Here is a 21,310-nt window from a genome sequence, read left to right as displayed (position 1 = left end):
TGTGTGTGCATGTCTATGCTAGACATGCAGGTGGGGATGGTAATAGGATTTATTTATAAAAGTTAACAGAGAAATTTCCTGGTTTTGCTTTGGATCAGAAGATCATGCAATCACTTGATTAGAGGGTACAGACACCAGTTAGTCTTCAGCTGTTGCTATTCAAGCACCCAGCAACTTGAGCAGTAAGTACAGTAATAGGTAATGTATAAGCAGGTGCTGCCTGGACCCAATACATCAAATGGCATGCTAGTGACTGAGGGTTAATGCCAGAACACAATTTTGCAACTTTGACATATGTTAGCAAAACCGTACATATCATTGCAACTACTTTGTGTATCCAGGTGAACTATACCTTGTCTTTTTGGGCTTTCATTTGGTGGTAAATGGTAACTTATATCTCCTGATTTTTGTATTATCAAAAGAAAACTGGCCCAAAATAGTATATTTCTTGCTATTACCATTATTTATCAGCAAAGAACAACCCAAAATAAATTATCTTGCTCCTGACAATTGCAGCTATACTACATATGTATATGCTCTTTTTTTGTTTGCACCCATAGTACAGCCTAGAAACAATGGGGAGCTTTTTTTTTATCCAACCTAAAACACATTGACACTGATAATCATTTAAAAAATGCTTTTTAAAAAGAAAAAAAAACTACCGAAATACCGAAAAAAAAACTACCAAAATATACTGATCCTGACCTTTGACTCTCACCTTGACCCTAAAACTAACTCTTGCACTGAGCTAAATTAAACCTTCATCTAGCATTTTTTTTCTTTACATTTTAATTTTTTTTTTGTACTTGAATGTCCTATGTTTAGGGATGAGCCGAACACCCCCCTGTTCGGTTCGCACCAGAACCTGCGAACAGACCTAAACTTCGTGTGAACTTTAGAACCCTATTAAAGTCTATGGGACTCGAACGTTCACAATCTAAAGTGCTAATTTTAAAGGGTAATATGAAAGTTACTGTCCTAAAAAGTGTTTGGGGACCTGGGTCCTGCCCCAGGGGACATGGATCAATGCAAAAAAAAGTTTTAAAAACGGCCGTTTTTTCAGGAGCAGTGATTTTAATAATGATTAAAGTGAAACAATAAAAGTGTAATATTCCTTTAAATTTCGTAGCTGGGGGGTATCTATAGTATGCCTGTGAAGGGGCGCATGTTTCTGGTGCTTAGAACTGTCGCTGCACAAAGTGTCATTTGTGCAGGAAAAAAAGTCTTTTAAAATCACTTGCGGCTAAATTGTCGGGTCTCCGTAATACAGAGAACACTCAATGAGTGTTCTCTGTATTAGCCGACAATTCATTCATTCATTCATTAAAAAAAAAAAAAAAAAAAAGCGTGGGGGTTCCCCTAAATTCAATCAAAAGGCCCTTCAGGTCTGACATGGATATTAAGGGGAACCCCGTGTCAAATTTAAAAAAAAAATTGACGTGGGGGTCCCCCCAAATATCCATACCAGACCCTTCAGGTCTGATATGGATATTAAGGGGAACCCCGCATCAAATTTAAAAAAAAAATTGACGTGGGGGTCCCCCTAAATATCCATACCAGACCCTTTATCCGAGCACGCAACCTGGCAGGCCGCAGGAAAAGAGGGGGGGACGAGAGAGCGGCCCCCCCTCCCTCCTGAACCGTACCAGGCCACATACCCTCAACATTGGGAGGATGCTTTGGGGGTCTGTGACCCCTCAAAGCACCTTGTCCCCATGTTGATAAGGACAAGGGCCTCATCCTCACAACCCTGGCCGTTGGTTGTGAGGGTCTGCGGGCGGGGGGCTTATCAGAATCTGGAAGCAGGTTTCCGTTACATCAGAGGGGGCGGGGTCACCCACACGTCACTGGGGAACCCCTGGCTTTCCTCTCCTGCGTCAGAGGGGCGGGGTCAGGTGACGGGTGGCCCCGCCCTCCCAATATAAGAAATGTCAGCGCTCGGCTCTCTGCAGTGTCTCCGGAGCGGAGACAGAAGAAGCATGTATGGACAGCGCTGGACTGAGAGATCCCCCGTCGCTGGATATGATCATCCATCGCTGGACCCCGGAGACCCGTCGCTGGATAGCAAGAGTGGATTAGCACCGCTGGAATTTTTTTTAATTTTTTTTAATTTTTAATAAAGGAATTTTTCAAAAGTGTGTTTGTCTTATTTAACCATTTTGACACTTTCTTTGTGAAATGGTAGGGGTACTTTTGTACCCCCTTACCATTTCAAACAGGGGGGGGGGGCGGGATCTGGGGGTCCCCTTGTTAAAGGGGGCTTCCAGATTCTGATAAGCCCCCCGCCCGCAGACCCTCACAACCAACGGCCAGGGTTGTGAGGATGAGGCCCTTGTCCTTATCAACATGGGGACAAGGTGCTTTGAGGGGTCACAGACCCCCAAAGCATCCTCCCAATGTTGAGGGTATGTGGCCTGGTACGGTTCAGGAGGGAGGGGGGGCCGCTCTCTCGTCCCCCCCTCTTTTCCTGCGGCCTGCCAGGTTGCGTGCTCGGATAAAGGGTCTGGTATGGATATTTAGGGGGACCCCCACGTCAATTTTTTTTTTAAATTTGATGCGGGGTTCCCCTTAATATCCATATCAGACCTGAAGGGTCTGGTATGGATATTTGGGGGGCCCCCACGTCAATTTTTTTTTTTAAATTTGACACGGGGTTCCCCTTAATATCCATGTCAGACCTGAAGGGCCTTTTGATTGAATTTAGGGGAACCCCCACGCTTTTTTTTTTTTTTTTTTTTTTTAAATCAATGAATGAATGAATTGTCGGCTAATACAGAGAACACTCATTGAGTGTTCTCTGTATTACGGAGACCCGACAATTTAGCCGCAAGTGATTTTAAAAGACTTTTTTTCCTGCACAAATGACACTTTGTGCAGCGACAGTTCTAAGCACCAGAAACATGCGCCCCTTCACAGGCATACTATAGATACCCCCCAGCTACGAAATTTAAAGGAATATTACACTTTTATTGTTTCACTTTAATCATTATTAAAATCACTGCTCCTGAAAAAACGGCCGTTTTTAAAACTTTTTTTTGCATTGATCCATGTCCCCTGGGGCAGGACCCGGGTCCCCAAACACTTTTTAGGACAGTAACCTGCATATTACCCTTTAAAATGAGCACTTTAGATTTCTCCCATAGACTTGTATAGGGTGTTCCGGCTTTTCGAATTTGCTGCGAACAGCCCAAATTGTTCACTGTTCGCTGAACAGGCGAACAGGCAATGTTCGAGTAGAACATGAGTTCGACTCGAACTCGAAGCTCATCCCTACCTATGTTCAAAGCATTACATTCCATGGAGCACAAGGGAGACATACAGGGTCTTTTAGACCCTGGATGCCTCATTAAGAAAACCTGTCACCACAAAAATCATCACATAGGGGACTTTTTGGCCCCTATGTGATGAAAACAAAAGTGAAGTAAAAAAATTTTTTTTTTATTTAATTGTAAAAATGTAAAAAGTTACATCCAAGCATTTCAACCCCCACCCCAAAAAATTGAGGCCCCCCTACCCCTACATATTTGCACCTACAAACGTAAAGTCAAGGCACCTAGGTCTGAAAACGTGGATTGCGATACATGTTACATATCACCATGCTCGCCGGAAGGAGAGCAATAATTTTAGCATCAGACCTTGTTCATAACACTAAATCTATATGGGTCTTTATGGGTCACCTATGGAAAATATAGGGTACTGAAGCTTGTCACCATATTACAGGCGCATGAAAATTTAAGGCTTGACATGTTGGGTATCTATTTACTTGATGCAACCTTGGCTTTCATATTGTACCCAAAAAAATGGCAAATTTATTGTGGTTTTATGCCCTCTAAAATTAACTTTAATCTGTTTTTTTTATGCAGCAATATTGTGTGAAATAAAAAATTGAAACTACCACTATTTTATTCACAAGGATGTCTACTTTCAGAAAATATATGTTTTGGGAGTTTTATGTAATCTTCAGGCCTGAATTTTTTTTTTTAAACGTGTGCAAAAAAAAGAAGCAAAAACAACTCTGGCAGTGAAAGGATTAAAACATAAGTTCCCTTTTGGGAACATGTTACATGTTCTACCTGTAAGCTTTGTTAGTTTAAAAAAAAACTGGCTCCTAACTTTTATAGCTGGCTCCTAGATCCAAAGCAAATGTGTCAAGCTCTTAGTATATACAGTACATCTTTCTTATATAGTTTAGTCAGCATAGGTGTTGGTGAAGCATTTTTAAGATTTGTTAGTTTTAGCTTGCAATCAGATCAGTGATAAGTAGACTCCAATTACTTGCCATGGTACATTGATTGGGATTGATTTACTAAAGCTGGAGTATGCAACATCTGGTGAAGCTCTGCATAGAAACCAATCAGCTTCCAGTTTTTTGTTTTTTTTGTCAAAGCTGAGGCCGCGTACACACGGGCGGACTGTTCGTCCAACTTTGTCCGCTGAACAGTGTTTGGGCGGACAGTCCGCTCGTGTGTGGGCTTTCAGCGGACAGTTTCAGCGGACAGTTTGACGGACAAGGTTTTTCGGAAATTCCGTAAAACTGTCCGCTGAAACCTTGTTTCAGCGAACAGTCCGCTCGTGTGTAGGCTTGTTCGTCAAACAAAGTTGCGCGCATGCTCAGAAAGGATTTTCACGCCGAAAGCTATAATGCAGTGTATAGGACGTCGTATTTTTCGTCCCGTCGTACGTGCCGTTCACGTCATCGCGCACGGTTTCAGCAAACTGTTCGTCCGTCGTGTGTGGCCATGTCCGTCCATGCTAAGTTTGAGCGGACTGTTTGCCGAAACTGTTGGACGGACAAAGTTGGGCGAACAGTCCGCGCGTGTGTACGCGGCCTTAATTGAACAAGCTGAAGTTAGAAGCTGATTGGCTACCTTGCAAAGTTGCACCAGATTTAGCACTCTCCAATTTTAGTACATGAACCCCATTGTGTCTTATTAAATAAACCTGATACACATGTATAAGACTGCACATACCTGTCTTTCAGTGAGGTCAAGGTTTACAGCTATCTCATATCGTCTTAGTCGGGTAAGGTAATTGTGATGAGCAAATTCTGCCTCTAGCTCTCGGAGTTGCTCTTTGGTAAAAGCTGTTCTTTCTTTTCTTGCTTTGCTGTTTGTTTCTGGCTTGTTTGTGGCATCTACATTTTCTGCAGAAATGAAAACCAAAAAATGATGTTATATAGCACAGAACAGTCTAGATCAACCATTATAAAATACAGAATGGTTCTTCTTGTTTGACACTTGGCAGGAACTTGTTGAGTGCACTCTTTTGTATATACATTTTAAGAATGTATTGTAAGAAGATAGTGTACATTTTTTAAATAGATTAATAAGGTTCAGCAGAAGACAATGATTGCTAGAAATCAAATGTACTGGAATTTATTGTGCACATTTGTATTTACTTCTACAGGGATCGGTAGTGATAGACTGGTTCTAGACATTACCCACTTGTAGACAGTTGAGGTGAGATTTCCCCCGGATATTTCCTGCCATGGTGACTAAAAAATACTCTGGCAACTAGAGTGTTCCACCCAGATGCACCGGGTCTTAGCCAGCACAGTTCTTAGTTGTATAGTATTTAACCACCTCAATACAGAGAAATTTCACCCCCTTTCTGCAAAGACCAAGTTTCAGCTTTCAGCGCTCTCGCACTTTGAATGACTCAGTCATTACTCAGTCATGCAACACTGTACCCAAATTAAATTTTTATCATTTTGTTCACACAAATAGAGCTTTCTCTTGGTGCTATTTATTTGAAAAAAAAAACAATATTTTTTACGTTCTGTTTTAAAAGAAATCCAATACAATCTAATTTCATCATAAATTTAGGTCAGAATGTATTCTGCTACATGTCTTTGTTAAAAAAAATCCTGATAAGTGTATGAGAATTCGAGTGAAAGTTATAGAGTCTACAAGCTATGCTACGTATCATTGAAAATTGATCAATCCAGATGTACTGACTGCCCATCTCATTTCTTGAGGCCCTAAAATGTCAGGACAGTACAGATACACCCCACATTAACCCTTTTTGTAAAGGTGACAGTCCAAGGTATAGTAAGAGGCATAGTGAATTTTTTGAAGTTACAATTTTTTGCCCACAAAATTGTTATTCAATTAGTTATTTCTCACACATGGCACAGATAAACTTGCAATTACACCCCAAAATATATTCTGCTACTCCTGAATATAACGATACCACATATGTGAAACTTTTTCACAGCCTATCCACATACAGAGGCCCAACATGCAGGGAGCACCATCAGGTGTTCTAATGGCATAAATTATACATTTCGTTTTCTATATACCTATCACATTTTTGAAGGCTCTGAAGCACAATGGAAATAGGATTACCCACAAAATAACCCAATTTTGGAAAGAAAACACCCCAATGTATAGTCTAGCAGACATAATGAGTCTTTTGAACATGTCATTTTTTCCCACACGTTTTTGGAAAATGTGGAAAGGAAATGAAAACTATTTTTTTTTACACAAAGTTGTCAATTTATAAGATATTTCTTACACATTGCATGCACATAGCAAAACGTACCCCCCAAAATATATTCTGCTACTCCGGAGTATGGCGAGACCACATGTGTGAGACTTTTACACAGCATGGCTACATACAGAGGCCCAACATGCAGGGAGCACTATCAGGCATTCTAAAGGCATAAATTACACATTTCATTTCCTGAGAACCAATTACATTTTTGAAGGCCCTGGAGCACCAGCACAATGGAATAAGATGTGTGCAGATGATGACTGACAGATGTGGCAGATGATCACGGACAGATGTGCGCCAGATGTGCACAGATGATCACAGACAGATGTGGCAGATGATCATGGACACATGTTCGGCAGATGATCGCGAACATGCGCGCCAGATGATCACGGATACATGTGCGCCAGATGTGTGCAGATGATCACTGACAGATGTGCGCCAGATGTGCACAGATGATCACAGATAGATGTACCAGATGATCATGGAAACATGTGCCAGATGATCACGGACACATGTGCGCCATAAGATCACAGACAGATGTGCACAGATGATTACGGACACATATGCCAGATGATCACGGACACGTGCACCAGATGTATGTCAGATGATCAGGGACATATGTGTGTCAGATTTGCGCAGATGATCACGGACAGATGTGCGCCAGATGATCATGGTCAGATGTGCCAGGTGATCATGGACAGATGTGCCAGATGATCACGGATAGATGTTCAGTGGGACAGATGTTTAGTGAGACAGATGTGGACAGATGTTTACTGGGACAGATGTTCAGTGAGACAGATGTGTGACAGGTGTTGATGTTTTTCACTGTGTTGGGGACACTTTTTGGAGACACTAGCTGGGTGATCAGTGTGTAAAAAGCTGTATAAAAAAGCTCATACACACTGATCCCCAGCTCGCAGATCTGCTCTCTTCTCCTCAGTGACTCTTTGTGAGGAGAAGCAAAGCCGATCGCATCGCAACGGCTCTCAGCTTGCACTACATGATGGCTGTGATTGGACACAGCCATCATGTGATCAGGAAGGCCAATCACTGCGTGGACACGTGGCCGTGCAATCCAGCTTCTTGTGATGTCACCCCCAGGCTGTTTACATCACATGATGACTGTGATTGGACACAACCATCATGTGATCAGGAGGGCAAATGTCAGAGTCCTCCTGCCGATCCAAGATGCGGTGTGTCTGGAGGACATGGCAGTGGTAATTTTCAGATGTTCTCCTCATAGATGGTGACACAGAGGAAGCTGGCTTGCGCTTTCTAGAGCGTGTGTGTTGGTGTGGGAAGGGAAAAACAAACTGTATGTTGGCTGATGTGGATTAAGCGAAACCTTATACCTATGTAGAGTAAGTGCATTGGTATTTCTTTTGGCTCTGTTAGAATTTCTCTTATTAAAATATTCTATTTTACCATTTTTCTCATTTTAAACTATGGAAGATTGTCAGAAAGGCCAAAAAGCCAGCATCATGTGAAATGTTTCCCAGTAAGTGATTAACAAACAGCTTGAAGAGTTGTCTGCTAAAACAATGGAATGAGTTTAATCAGTAAAAGACCCTGACAAACTGGCTATGACAGGAGAATTGTTTGACACTCGTGGTAAACAGGTGACTTCTCAAGCAATGACAATGGACCATGTTTATCTGATATCACCTCCTCATACTGAAATGGTTTAAGGACACATTGAAGATCAATTATTCACTGACCATCTACGGTACGTTCAAGATCAGAGAGAGACATTCCAGATCACATCATCTCATCCACCATCAGACATCTAGGGACACACATCTTCCATCTTAGCTAGATGCCATTTTTGGAAGATAGATAAACAAAAAGTGCAGCGCAACCACATCTTAATAATGAGAAAGTTCAAGTAAGAGAGAGAACTTCCAATTCAAAGAGTTCATATGATATAAGAGTTCCTTATAGGCAGTGAGAAGGAAATCTGACAACTACCTTCGGGTGATAGTCCTCCTTCCCATTTTGGGAAGACAGATTCCACGTTAAGCTCAGCCTATCTCCACCCATTGGTCGGCAGCCATCTTTGAGGGTATGGTCAGCAGCCATCCTCAGACCCTATCCTTTTCAGTCAAGTGAGCCCTTTTATCTACTTGGAGGTTAACTACTGTATATCGTATCATTCTTTAGGTGATTGTTTTTTTAAAATAATATGCCAATTGCAAAAGTTTTGCTGGGTAATTAATATTCTGATCACAGTAACATAACTTCTAGGGTTAGATTTTTTTTTTTTACATTTATTATTCTCTTCTTCCGTTTTCTGTATTGATGCACACTTTTGCGTATTTCAAAACATATTCTTTCTGCAAGAGAATAAAGATCGGAATCCATACAATGCAGATTATTGTCTGCCTGGTTTAGTTATAAGTGGTTATGCTGTCTTTGAGAGGAAATATATTACTTGATTTGACATAATATAGAAATGGGCTGTGGTGGGGTAAATTTTAGGAAGTAGTAAAATCTTGTAAAGTGTAAAGTGACTTATGTAAAATAAATGTTTATTTTTATAGTTTACAGTGCATACTTTGATATAAATTAGAGGGTGTTCTGCTATATTGGTCACATCCCTGCTTGCAGTCCATACTTTCACCCAATCGTATTGCATTAAAAGAATATCTGCACTGGGCAAAGAATCTCTGGCATAATTAATTAGTCAACTTTATTTTTATTAATTTATTTTTGTATTGATTGAATAAACAATCGATATAGCTGGCTTAATTAATCATTCTAACATCTATGACAGCTCCAAACTTTATGCTTCTGTCTCTTGGATGTAGGGAAGATGTCCCGAGGTCTGATCTACAAAATAGTGGGATTCTGGAGATAAATGAAAGTCATTCTGGTATGAGATGGAGAAAATAGTTGGGGCATACCCATTTCCCTTGTTCCCAGTACAAACATTAATCACTAGAAAATTTCTCAATATCATGACACAAGATGCAATGCTTACTGCTGATTCGATATACTAACCAAACACAGTGAACCTCTTGTAGAATAATGATTGCTGCACCAAAAATTCCAATACAGTGAAGGAGATGTAAAGGACAAGTTCACTTTTAGTAAATATGTCTTTAAAGTATATTCAGCAACCTCCTGGAGTGCAGCCTATGATATTAAACACTTATCTTCCTACCTAGTCCAGAGAATTGTGTTGCCTTTGCTGTGAAAAGGTTCCTGCAGAGTACTCTTTAACAAGCATGCCTGCTCACTCCCATGGGTGAGCTGTATTCTAGCCATCCATCGAAATTTGACTCACCCATAGGAATGAATCGCTAAAAGTCAACTTGTCCTTTAAATTAAGTTTAAAAGATGTTATCAAGATATCCTAAAACGGTATCCAAAACTGTCTGTCCTAATATATTCGGGTCTATTTTTAGCACTTGACAGCTCGTGCATATTTCTATATTCTGCTAAATATCTACTATTCTCTGCCACTAAACTGAACAGTTGCAGTACAGCTGCAGTATTTCAAAGCTTGCTTTCTTCATGTATTTCCACCACAGGTTGTAGCATTGGTTTATCTAATACAATAATGTTATTTCTCACCGCTGAACTACAGGACTAATACAAAAACTGAAGGACTAATGCCACCGATTATTATTTTTAAACTGTGTTTCATTGATATTTTCAACACAAAGAATACAATAGAAGCATGGTACAGATAATATACTATATAAGTATGCCAATAACTTGCCAACATAATTTCTGCCAATATAAAAGTCAATTGTATTTTGAAAATTATTATAATAGGATAAATATTATAATAGGATAAATCTTTAGACTATCTGGGAAACTATCGGGAATATCAAACAGCTCTAAACTAAACAAAAACTTAAACAACTAAGCACTTGCACATGTAATAATGCACATTAGAAACTTGAGGACAAGAATCTCATTACTCATTAAAATCAACCCTGCATCTATTACCTTTTGTACCACCACCCCCTCCCTTTAGAATGTAAGCTCTACGAGACAGGCCCTCCTGTCCCTTCTGTAATGAACTGTACTGTAATTGTGCTGTCCCCCCTCTACATTGCAAAGCGCTGTGTAAACTGTTGGCGCTATATAAATTGTGTATAATAATAATAATTACTCAGGTACCACATAGAAATAAAGGTTTCTAAGCCTCATTAAAATATAGTGAACCCACTACACTGCCCATACATCGTGAGTCAAAATCACAGATCAGGCAATACACAGGTATCAGAAAATTCAGTCCACTGGCACCAAATTTTCTCAAATTTACTAGGACATCTCCTAACCCCATATGTGAATTTATTAGTTGGTAATACCTGATTAATCATGATCTTCCATTGATTGATGGATTTTAGTAGATTTCCATTAACTGTAATGTATGATTATCATCTGTTTTTAGCAAACTGTCAATTGTCTTCATGAACTCGGCTTGAAATCTAAATAGTACTGCAGTTCAGAAGAAAATACAAAGAGATTATACTGCCTGGAATTGGGTGACCCTGGAGCTGAAGGTGGCCCTAGCTAAATATACCTAAAATGTTTTTGAAACTGAAGTCTATTTTTCACCATATTTAGTACTACCTGGAGTAAAGTATACATTTAGTGACCTTGTTTATCCACTTGAGTACCAGCCTGTAATACCCCTTTATTACCAGGCCAGTTTGAAGGACAATTACATCAATATGCAACTTTGTGCACAAATTGATTTTATAACCTTTATTTTGGACAGAACTTTCTGTTGGTGGTATTTAATAACCACTGCTTTTTTATACTGTATATAAAAGGAAAAAAGTCCCTAATTTAAAAAAAACAAAAAAAAAAACAACTATTTCCATTCTATCCCATTTCCACTTTTTTTTTTTTTAATAAAAGTGCCAGCATAGTACACAATCCCCCCAAAATCCCCTTTCTGGGAAAGCAGACACTAGGTCACAAGGTGATATCACTTGTTGCCACAATTCTTTAGAAATGTAGAAACATTCCAGTACTGAGGGGTAAAAACATGATGCACCAGATACATTAAATGTACAGGTCATACACAAAGGAAGAAAGAAATTAAGGGGCAATGTACAGGTCATATACAGTGCCTTACAAAAATATTCACCCCCTTGGCATTTTTCATGTTTTGTTGTCTTACAACCTGGAATTAACATGAATTGTTTGAGGATTTGCATCTTTTAATTTACAGAAAATGCCCACAACTTTGAAGATTTTTTTTATTGTGAAGCAAACAACAAATAGGACAAAATAAAGGAAAAATGTGCATAACTATTCACCCCCCTAAAGTCAATACATTGTAGAGCCACCTTTTGCGGCTATCACAGTTCCATGGTGCTTTGGATAAGTCTCTATGAGTTTGCAACATCTTGCCACTGGGATTTTTGCCCATTCGTCAATGCAAAACTGCTCTAGCTCCTTCAAGTTGGATGGTTTGCGCTTGTAAACAGCAATCTTTAAGGCTGACCACAGATTTTCTATTGGATTGAGATCTGGGCTTTGACTAGGCCATTCCAACACATTTTCATGTTTCCCCTTAAACCACTCAAGTGTTGGTTTAGCAGTGTGTTTGGGGTCAATGTCCTGCTGGAAGGTGAACCTCCCTCAAATCACACACAGAGTGGTACAGGTTTTGCTCAAGAATATCCCTGTATTTAGCACCATCCATCTTTCCATCAACTTTGACCAGTTTCCCAGTCCTGACTACTAAAAAACATCCCCATCACATGATGCTTCCACCACCATGTTTCACTGTGGGGATGGTGTTCTTTGGTTGATGTGATTTATTGAGTTTGAGCCAGACATAGCGTTTTCTTTGATGGTCAAAAGGTTACATTAGTCTCATCAGACCATAGCACCTTCCTCCATACATTTTGGGAGTCTCCCACGTGCCTTTTCACAAACTCAAAAACGTGAAATTAGTAAGAAGTAATGACTTTCTTCTGGCCACTTTGCCATAAAGCCCAACTCTATGGAGCGTACGGTTTATTGTCGTCCTATGTACAGCTACTCCAGTCTCTACTGTGGAACTCTTCAGCTCCTCCAGGGTAACTTTAGGTCTCTGTGCTGCCTCTCCGAATAATTCCCTCCTTGCCCGGCCTGTGAGTTTTGGTGTCCATTTGGTTATAATAGATTTGATAGTGCTCCTAGGGATCATCAAAGATTTTGATTTTTTTTTATAACCTAAACCTGACTTGTACTTCTCAAATACATTGCCCCTTACTTGTTTGGAGAGTTCCTTGGTCTTCATGGCAGTGTTTGGTTAGTGGTGCCTCTTGCTTAGGTGTTGAAGCCTCTGTGGCCTTTTAAAAATGAGTGTATATGTAATGACAGCTCTTGTGACACTTATATTGCACACAGGTGGACATCATTTCACTAACTATGTGACTTCTGAAGGTAATTGGTTGCACCAGAGCTTGTTATGGGCTTCATAACAAAGAGGATGAATACTGAAAAATAGTTTTATGTATATATTTTTCTAATTCTAATTTTACTTCACCAACTTAGACTACTGTGTTCTGATCCATCACATATAATTCAGATAAAAAAAAAACCCATTGAACTAAAGGCTGTAATGTAACAAAATTGGTAAAAAGCCAAGGGGGTGAATACTTTTGCAAGCCACTGTACAGTGACATGATGGAGATGAAGGGATTAATATTCAGATGTGTAGGAGAAGGTAGTCGAATGGGTTAATATACAGGTAACATGGAGACATCAGGGGGGCATGAAAGAGTTAAAAAAAGATCCCTGTGTCACTGAAGCAGAATGAATGCATCTGCAGCTACTGATGCGTTCATTCTGTCCACAGTCACATGTACTCAATCTCTCTTCTTCCCTTGTTGTAAGGAAAATGGGAGGGATCAGCACTGTAAACAGTACCATGTGATCGCTCCGATGACCAATTACAGCAATCACATGGTATTAAGCCCCTTGGATTGTCTTGGTACAGTGTCTCTGAGTAATCTAATAACAGCTTGGTACACTGCGATTACTAAGCAGATTTTCTGCTCCGCAGTTATTTAAAGTGGAACTTCACCCTAATATGGAAGTTCTGCTTTATGTCCTCCTCTCCCTCATCTAATGCAATTGGTTATACAATTCTGGTATATATACATTTTGGTATAACATTTTTTTGATTTTTTTGGGTGGAGCTGTTACCTAGTTTTGCCTGGGCAATCCTAGCAGAAGATCGCCACCCCCTCCCCCCTTTTGGGACAACTCACAGGTCCCAGAAGGTTACTGGACCATTTAAAAAGTGAGACACCACTCATGCATGCACAGTGGGAAGCCAGCCGTAAGGCTGCAAAGAATCACAGTTGGCTTCCTACAGTAAACAAGCCAGTGCCAGGGACCTGAAGATCGGCAAAGGACATGTCCATTGGATACCTGTACCATATGATTAGCTGTAGCCAATCAGAGATCACAACCATAAGCAAGCTGTTCATGACTGTTAACCCATTCATGACAGATAAAACTATTGCTTATACACCCCCCCCAAAGCGCAACACCACTCATGCATGCGCAGTGGGAAGCCAGCTGTAAGGCTGCAAGGAATCGCAGTCAGCTTCCTACAGTAAACAAGCCGGTGCCAGGGACCTGAAGATTGACAAAGAACCGGTCTGGGTAATGAGAGTGCTGGAACCATGGGCAGGTGAGTGTCCTTATATTAAATGTCAGTAGCTACAGTATTTTTTTTTTCTGTAAGGTGAAGATCCACCATTGGGATACATACAGTGAAAAGGAGTTAAAGGAACACAACATTTTCTTTCCGTAAAATATAAGTGAGGCAAAGTATTGGTTGACCTGCTCAGACATACTTTTGTGAAATTAAAAAAGATATATGAATTCAGGTCCAATCTACTTTATTACATGGATGAATGTAGCATATAGAGAAAACATATATAAAAATATGACAATGAGGGTTAGCAGATTTTGTCTCAGACAGTCGGCCAGACACTTGCTGTATGATATCATTTTCGTGTTACTATCCTTGGAACTCCTTGACATACTGCAGCCATCCTAATGGAATATTTTGTCTCATCTGTACTTTTTTTTTAAAGACATTGTTTTAAGTGCCAGACGTCCTCCGTTGTGTTTTCCTCATGCTCACATGAAAAGACTGGAACACAAATGATCCAGCATCTGGATCCTGCACAGTAAAGCTTAGCAGAGATCACACCTTACTGCTCGTAAACCTGAAGATAGTCATGTACCTTTAACTAAATAGCACTTTCTATGGCAGCGGAAAGAAAAACATACTCTGAAGAGTGCAAAAAGATCACCGGTTAAAAAAACGAGTATTCTATGATTCCTTGAATGTAGTACCCATCATGAACTTTTCTTTCTGCTTAAAAGTGAACTCAAATGAATTCTCATTCAGCTGCAACACCATATACAATTTATATACAAACAGTTTAGACACATCTGTTCTATAGTGAAAAGATCAAAAGATAGACCAGTTTAACATTTTGCAGAGCTAGGCTTTTGCCCATATCTTGCCATTACTCACACCTGTTATTCACATAAAGAATTCTTCAATGTTCCTTATATTACTATTCTTTAAATATTAAATTTCATTAAGTTATACTGATCTACAAACCTTTATGTATATACAGGTCTATAAATAATTCATAACTTGAGGGGTATTGTTGTACTGATACACATAAATCCACAGAAAATTAAAGCGGAGATTCACCCACCACTGCAAAAATGAAAAGCCAGCAGATGCACATACTGCAGATGCTGACTTTTAATAAATCGGACACTTACCAGTCTTGGAGTCCAGAGATTTCAGCACCACAGCTGATGTTTCCATCAGCTGTCGGGTGCATGCAGCCTCCATTGCAAGTAATGCTGCGTACACACGATCGGACTTTCCAGCAGACTTGGTCCGTCGGACTGGAATCCGTCGGACAATTCGATCATGTGTGGGCTCCATTGGACTTTTTTTTCCCCAAAAGTCAGACGGACCTAGAAATAAAACATGTTTCAAATCTATCTGACGGACTCAAGTCCGATGGACTAAAAATCGGGAAAATCATTCGTCTGTGTGTTAGTCTGACGGACCAAATACGACGCAAGGGCAGCTATTAGCTACTGGCTATTGAATTTTCTTGTTTAGTCCTCACGTTCAAACGAACGGACTTTCGAACGGACTTTCGAACGGACTTTCGAACGCACTTAGTCCGGTCGTGTGTGTCCAAGTCTATGCGTTCAGAAAGTCCGTCGGACCTCCACCGAAAGTCCGTCGGGAAGACCATCGGACCTAGTCCGTTGAAAAGTCCAGTCGTCTGTACGCGGCATAAGGGAACCCAGCAATGTAGCCTTTCGGCTTCATACTGGGAACCCTACTGCACATGCGCAAGGCTTTGCTCTCTCCCCTACTGGCCCCACGACAGGGGGAGGAGGAGGAAGCCCAGCCGTGACATCAATACCCGCGGCTGAGGCTCTCAGAAGTGGGGAAAGCATACCTGTGAAAGACAGATATGTTGTACCCCCTCCCCCGAAAGGTGCCAAATGTAGCACCGAAAGGGGGGTGTACAATGAGCGGAAGTTCCACTTTTTCGTGGAACTCTGCTTTAACATCTACAAATTCGTATAGTAGAAAGATCTCAAGGTGGATGTAATCTAAATACATTTGAAAACAGCCATACCTCTTACATAGTTACATATTTAGTCTGGTTGAAAAAAGACACAAGTCCATCTAGTTCAATCAATAAAATGGAAATAAAAATCAATACTGCAGCATACAAGACAACCTCTGCATATGATGCTGAGCATGTGGACTCAACTTCTTTGGTCGACCATGCGAGTCCTGTTCTGAGTGGATCTGTCCTGTTAACCTCCCTGGCGGTATGATTATTTCAGATTTTAGGTGCTGAAAGCGGTACCATTATTTTGCATGGAAATTTGGCGTTTTATATTGTAGGCCTGTAATTCTTAGAAATAATTCACTTAAATCCGTCCAAACAAGAGTCTAATAGACATCCCAGGTATGATAAAATTTGAAATATGAAATCATAAATTAATATATATATATATATATATATATATATATATATATATATATATATATATATAACTATAAATAATTATAACAAATAATAATATAATAATAAAAATTATTCAATAATGTAATCAAATCAAAAACACTGATATGTGCTGAGTTGCAGAATTGTCACTGTCATTACTTTTAGTGTTTGATGACGAATTTCCCCACAAATAGCTATCACTCAATTCTGCAAGTGATTCTAATTTATTATCGCTGTTTTCTAGCTGGTCTATAACCACTTTTGATGTAAACGGATATTTTTTGGTTGCTATGGACAATCTCCAGTTTCCTGGCATAAAGAACAGTATTTATAATATAATGCAGGACACTGGACAAACCACTAGGGACAAAGGGGATGTGTAATTATTTGATACAGTACTGTAATCTGTAAGATTACAGTATACTGTATCCATACTGTGTTTTTTACTTTTTGAATTTAGCGCCAAACTCCGCCCCCATGCGTCGCAATGCTTGCAGGGAACAGAGCTCTGCACTGTCACAGATCGAGCGAGACACGGCGGCTCGCTGATCACATCGGGGAGACATCGCTGGATCCAGGGGACAAAGTAAGTAACCCCTTACATGAATCCAGCGATTCCATCCTGAGTCTGGCTCGGGAATACCACTTATGGTAATTAAATCTCACCCCGAGCCAGACTCGGGAATACCGCCAGGGAGGTTAAACCGCTGTATGGTCTTGGCCAATGTGCTGCAGCTCAGTTTCAAGGTCTTGGCAATCTTCTTATAGCCCAGGCCATCTTTATGTAGAGCAACAATTCTTTTTTTTCAGATCCTCAGAGAGTTCTTTGCCATGAGGTGCCATGTTGAACTTCCAGTGACCAGTATGAGAGAGTGAGAGCGATAACACCAAATTTAACACACCTGCTCCCCATTCACACCTGAGACCTTCTAACACTAACAAGTCACATGACATCGGGGAGGGAAAATGGCTAATTGGGCCCAATTTGGACATTTTCACTTAGGGGTGTACTCACTTTTGTTGCCAGCGGTTTACACATTAATGGTTGTGTGTTGAGTTATTTTGAGGGGACAACAAATTTACACTGTTATACAAGCTGTAAACTCACTACTTTACATTGTAGCAAAGTGTAATTTCTTCAGTGTTGTCACGTGAAAAGACATTATAAAATTATTACACAAATGTGAAGGGTGCACTCACTTTTGTGAGATACTGTATATACTATGATCTGTGAGGCTGAGCTATAGACCATGATCTGGGATACTGAGCCATATACTCTGATATGGGATACTGAGCTATTTACTCTGTCCTGTGATGTTGAGCTATAAACTATGTCCTGTAATGCTGAGCTAATATACTATGTCCTGTGATGCTGGGGCTATATACCCTGTCCTGTGATGCTGAGCTGTATACTCCTGACACTATGGGTGGAAGCAAGTGGAATACAGGGGACAGAGTGAGTATATTCTATAAGGGATGGGGCTTATGAGAAGTGGGAGGGGTCAAAAAGGAAGGGCGGGGCCCATCTTAAAACTTCACCAGCCGCCACTGTCAACCGCAATGTGTGTGCGGCTATGATTCCTATGCTACTGTGTTGAGATGAGTGAATATGAACTCCATGAAGCCAGCACCTGGCCAGAGACAGGAAAAGTGCATGAGGGCTTCAAGGGGTGCTTGTCTCGGGGATTGTGTTGACAATAAAAAACAAACATTTACTGATTCTTGCATATTTTTGGCTTTTTGAAATATTATTGTTTTGTCTTATTCATGTTGCCAAATGTTTTACCTGAATGTTTAGGAGTTAGCTGTAGGTTTCCAACCTGTGGCCCAAGATGGTTATGGATGTGGCCCAACACAAAATCTTAAACTTCCTTAAAGCTGATCTTCACTGCATCTGAGCACCAACCAAGCATTTACTTCTTAGATTACATCGGCCCTTAGCTCAAGCATGCATGCAGAAGTGTGGGCTTAGCTGCGAAAACCCCTCCTCCCTAATTCCTTGACTTCCAATGTGACCCAGGAAAGGTTAGAGGTGTAAAACCCATAGTCCTACTTCAAATACAAGGGATTAAGTCTACTTCAAATTCAGGGGTTTAGTGAAGGCAAACATAGAGCAACCTGATCACAAAGGCAATTCCCTTGCCTTGATCCATTCTGTCCAGATTTTCGTAAATGTTTTTGGGCAGTTACAAGATTGTTTCCCTAGCATAGTATGTGGTATAGAACACACAATAGATGTTTACTTTTCAGCTTTGAATATACAATAAATGGCAAGGGTGTGCAGCCACACGTGCACCTGTAGATGTCTGCAATGTACTAGCAGTGGTACTAATGGAAACTTTAAGTTAAGTTCTGGTTCATTTAAAGGGACTCGTATTCTTGCTACAACTGCACGTCAACTCTAGAGGTATTTTTCCTAATCTGACTGAGTGAATGTTGTTTTCTCAAAACTTTGATTGTGACTTTTGGGTGCTGACTCTTGGCTTGCCTTTCTACCATTTCACTCATCTCCTGCCACAGTATTTTACCACCTGGTTGGAACCTTTTTCTATTGTAACCTTCCTTTGTCAGACCTGGTTTTGTTATGTCCTCTCTGAGTTGACCCTCACTATAGATTCAGTCCTTTATTCAACCATTAAAGGTTGCTGGGAAGCTTAATTTGTTATTGCCGTTCTTCTGCAAGTTTTAAGTGCCTCCAAGTTTTCTTAGAAGCATCCCCACATTTAGGAATGTAAAGATTCTCTTGGGCAATTTCACAGTTTCTGCAAATACGCTCAATTCACGTGGCTAAAACGTCAAGGAAAGAATTTTTGATTTAAACAATGACAGTTAATTTCAGCTCCAATAATAATGGAAAATTACAGTTGCATGACTAAAATAAAAATCTCTATCCCTCTGTTAAAGCTTTGTAAATTGAGTCTAAAATAAAGACATCATCACACTGTAACCTCAATGACATAATTATGTGCTCTTCACAACTTTGCAGGTTTCCTGTTCATGATCATTTCCAGAATAAATAAAGGAAAAATATTTTGGAATGTCCCTTTTTTCTGCTAAATATTTTATCTGTACCTAAATTTTACATACTGATATCTTTAAGCCAAATGTTTTAATAACCAAAAATGAGACACGTAAGTATAACAGTACAGTAGATGTAATAATAATTAACATTATTATGCTACTGAGTTAGTATTTTATTTATTTATGAAGCACTAAGATATAACAATGTACTTCACAGATGTGTTGAGGAGGATCGCTGATTTGGTCACTTTTCATTCACTAGAATATAGAGTATACATGGAGATATGTCTGATCTTCTAAGAATAATCCAAATAATGGATACATGCAAATTACTATTATTATTATTTTAGACATATCTGCCTACAGTACATCATTTCAATCTACCTGAATCCAGACTCACACCTGTTCATTGTGTTAGCGCACCTATGTTAATGCCTGTTGTGTTACACATTAATATGCATTGCATTGACTTCGGCAACGCACCACAGCATGGCCAAAACCCCACTTTTTTAAAATAATGTAACACTCTGTAGTGCATTACTGTTGTTGTGCCCCGCAAGGCATATTCATTGCCTTGTTTCACCAGAAACACGGTCTGACTTTCCGACGGGGAAATGTTCAATGCGAGTTTGTTGTTGGAAAGTCCAACCGTGTGTATGCTCCACCGAACATTTGCTCTCTGAATTTCCAGCCACAAATGTTTGAGAGCAGGTTCTCAAATTTTCCACCAACTTCACTTGTAGTCGGAAAGTCCGATCGTGTGTACACAAGTCCGTTGCACAAAAGCTCACACATGTTCGGAATCAAGCAGAAGGAGCCGCACTGGCTATTGAACTTCCTTTTTCTGGGCTCGTCCTACGTGTTGTACATCACCGCATTCTCACGTTCGGAATTTCCGACAATATTGTGTGACTGTGTGTATACAAGACAAGTTTGAGCCAACATCCTTCGGAAAAAAAAACATGATCGTGTGTACGCGGCATAAAGCTGTTTGCTTCTCCTAGTGCCAATGACTGTGCACACATCTGGGTGCAACAGACTGTTGCTCCTCTTTTGCTTCTTTTGTTATTTCAGATGCCTTTTATATTTTCCATAAATGCGTAATCTAGCAAAAGTAAAAATAACAGGGGTTGAAACGAACTGTAATTCTACCAAAGGTGCTTACATGGGGACATTTAGATTTTTTTTTCTTCCAAGGGCTCCTGGAAGTGTTATAGTTTTTCCCCAACACCTTTCACTGCTAAGCAACTTAATGTGCATACAGTATAAATGTGGTGAAAATTAAATAAAGAATTGTAAAAATAAAATTACAGTCAGAATAAAATATTTTTGCCATAGTGATCATTTGAAAATATTGTCAGGGATAAAGATCTTAAGACTACAGAATATGTTATTTTTGTTTCCAAATAAAATCAACTTTTATATATAAGGAACTTGAAAGGGATGACCATAAACATTCCGGCTATGACCATTTACTCCCAGGGTATGAAAAGTAAATAATGGACATGGGGACATAATTTCCTTTTTGCTATGATATTTATACATTTCTGGTTTGGAAAACTAGAAAGAAAGAAGTGCTCCTGTTGCCTACAGTAACCAGTTAGGTATCCCCATTTATTTTCGGTCATGCAATTAACACCATATACTGTCCTTTTTAACCTTTTCTATGTCTTAAATGAAGCAGAATCAGTGAAATTAAAGGGTGAACACATTTGACACTTTATCCAGTCATGGCCTTGGCTCGTGTGATTGTTGCT

General features: G+C 39.9%; 1 protein-coding gene across 1 annotated transcript in view; it reads right to left on the bottom strand.

Annotated features, from left to right (window-relative positions):
* The window catches only part of MEOX1 (mesenchyme homeobox 1), a 100,775-nt gene that overhangs the window by 6,658 nt on the left and 72,807 nt on the right, over positions 1–21,310 (bottom strand). The window contains exon 2 of the mRNA XM_077459584.1: positions 4,971–5,143. Coding sequence (XP_077315710.1) covers positions 4,971–5,143 — 173 coding nt within the window. The remainder of the gene's footprint in view (positions 1–4,970; positions 5,144–21,310) is intronic.

Source organism: Lithobates pipiens, unplaced genomic scaffold (assembly GCF_037356315.1).
Source record: "Lithobates pipiens isolate NorthernLeopardFrog02 unplaced genomic scaffold, aLitPip1_a1.2 Scaffold_28, whole genome shotgun sequence".
In the NCBI taxonomy this organism is placed as follows: Eukaryota; Metazoa; Chordata; class Amphibia; order Anura; family Ranidae; genus Lithobates; species Lithobates pipiens.
This window is presented reverse-complemented; position numbering and strand designations above follow the sequence as displayed.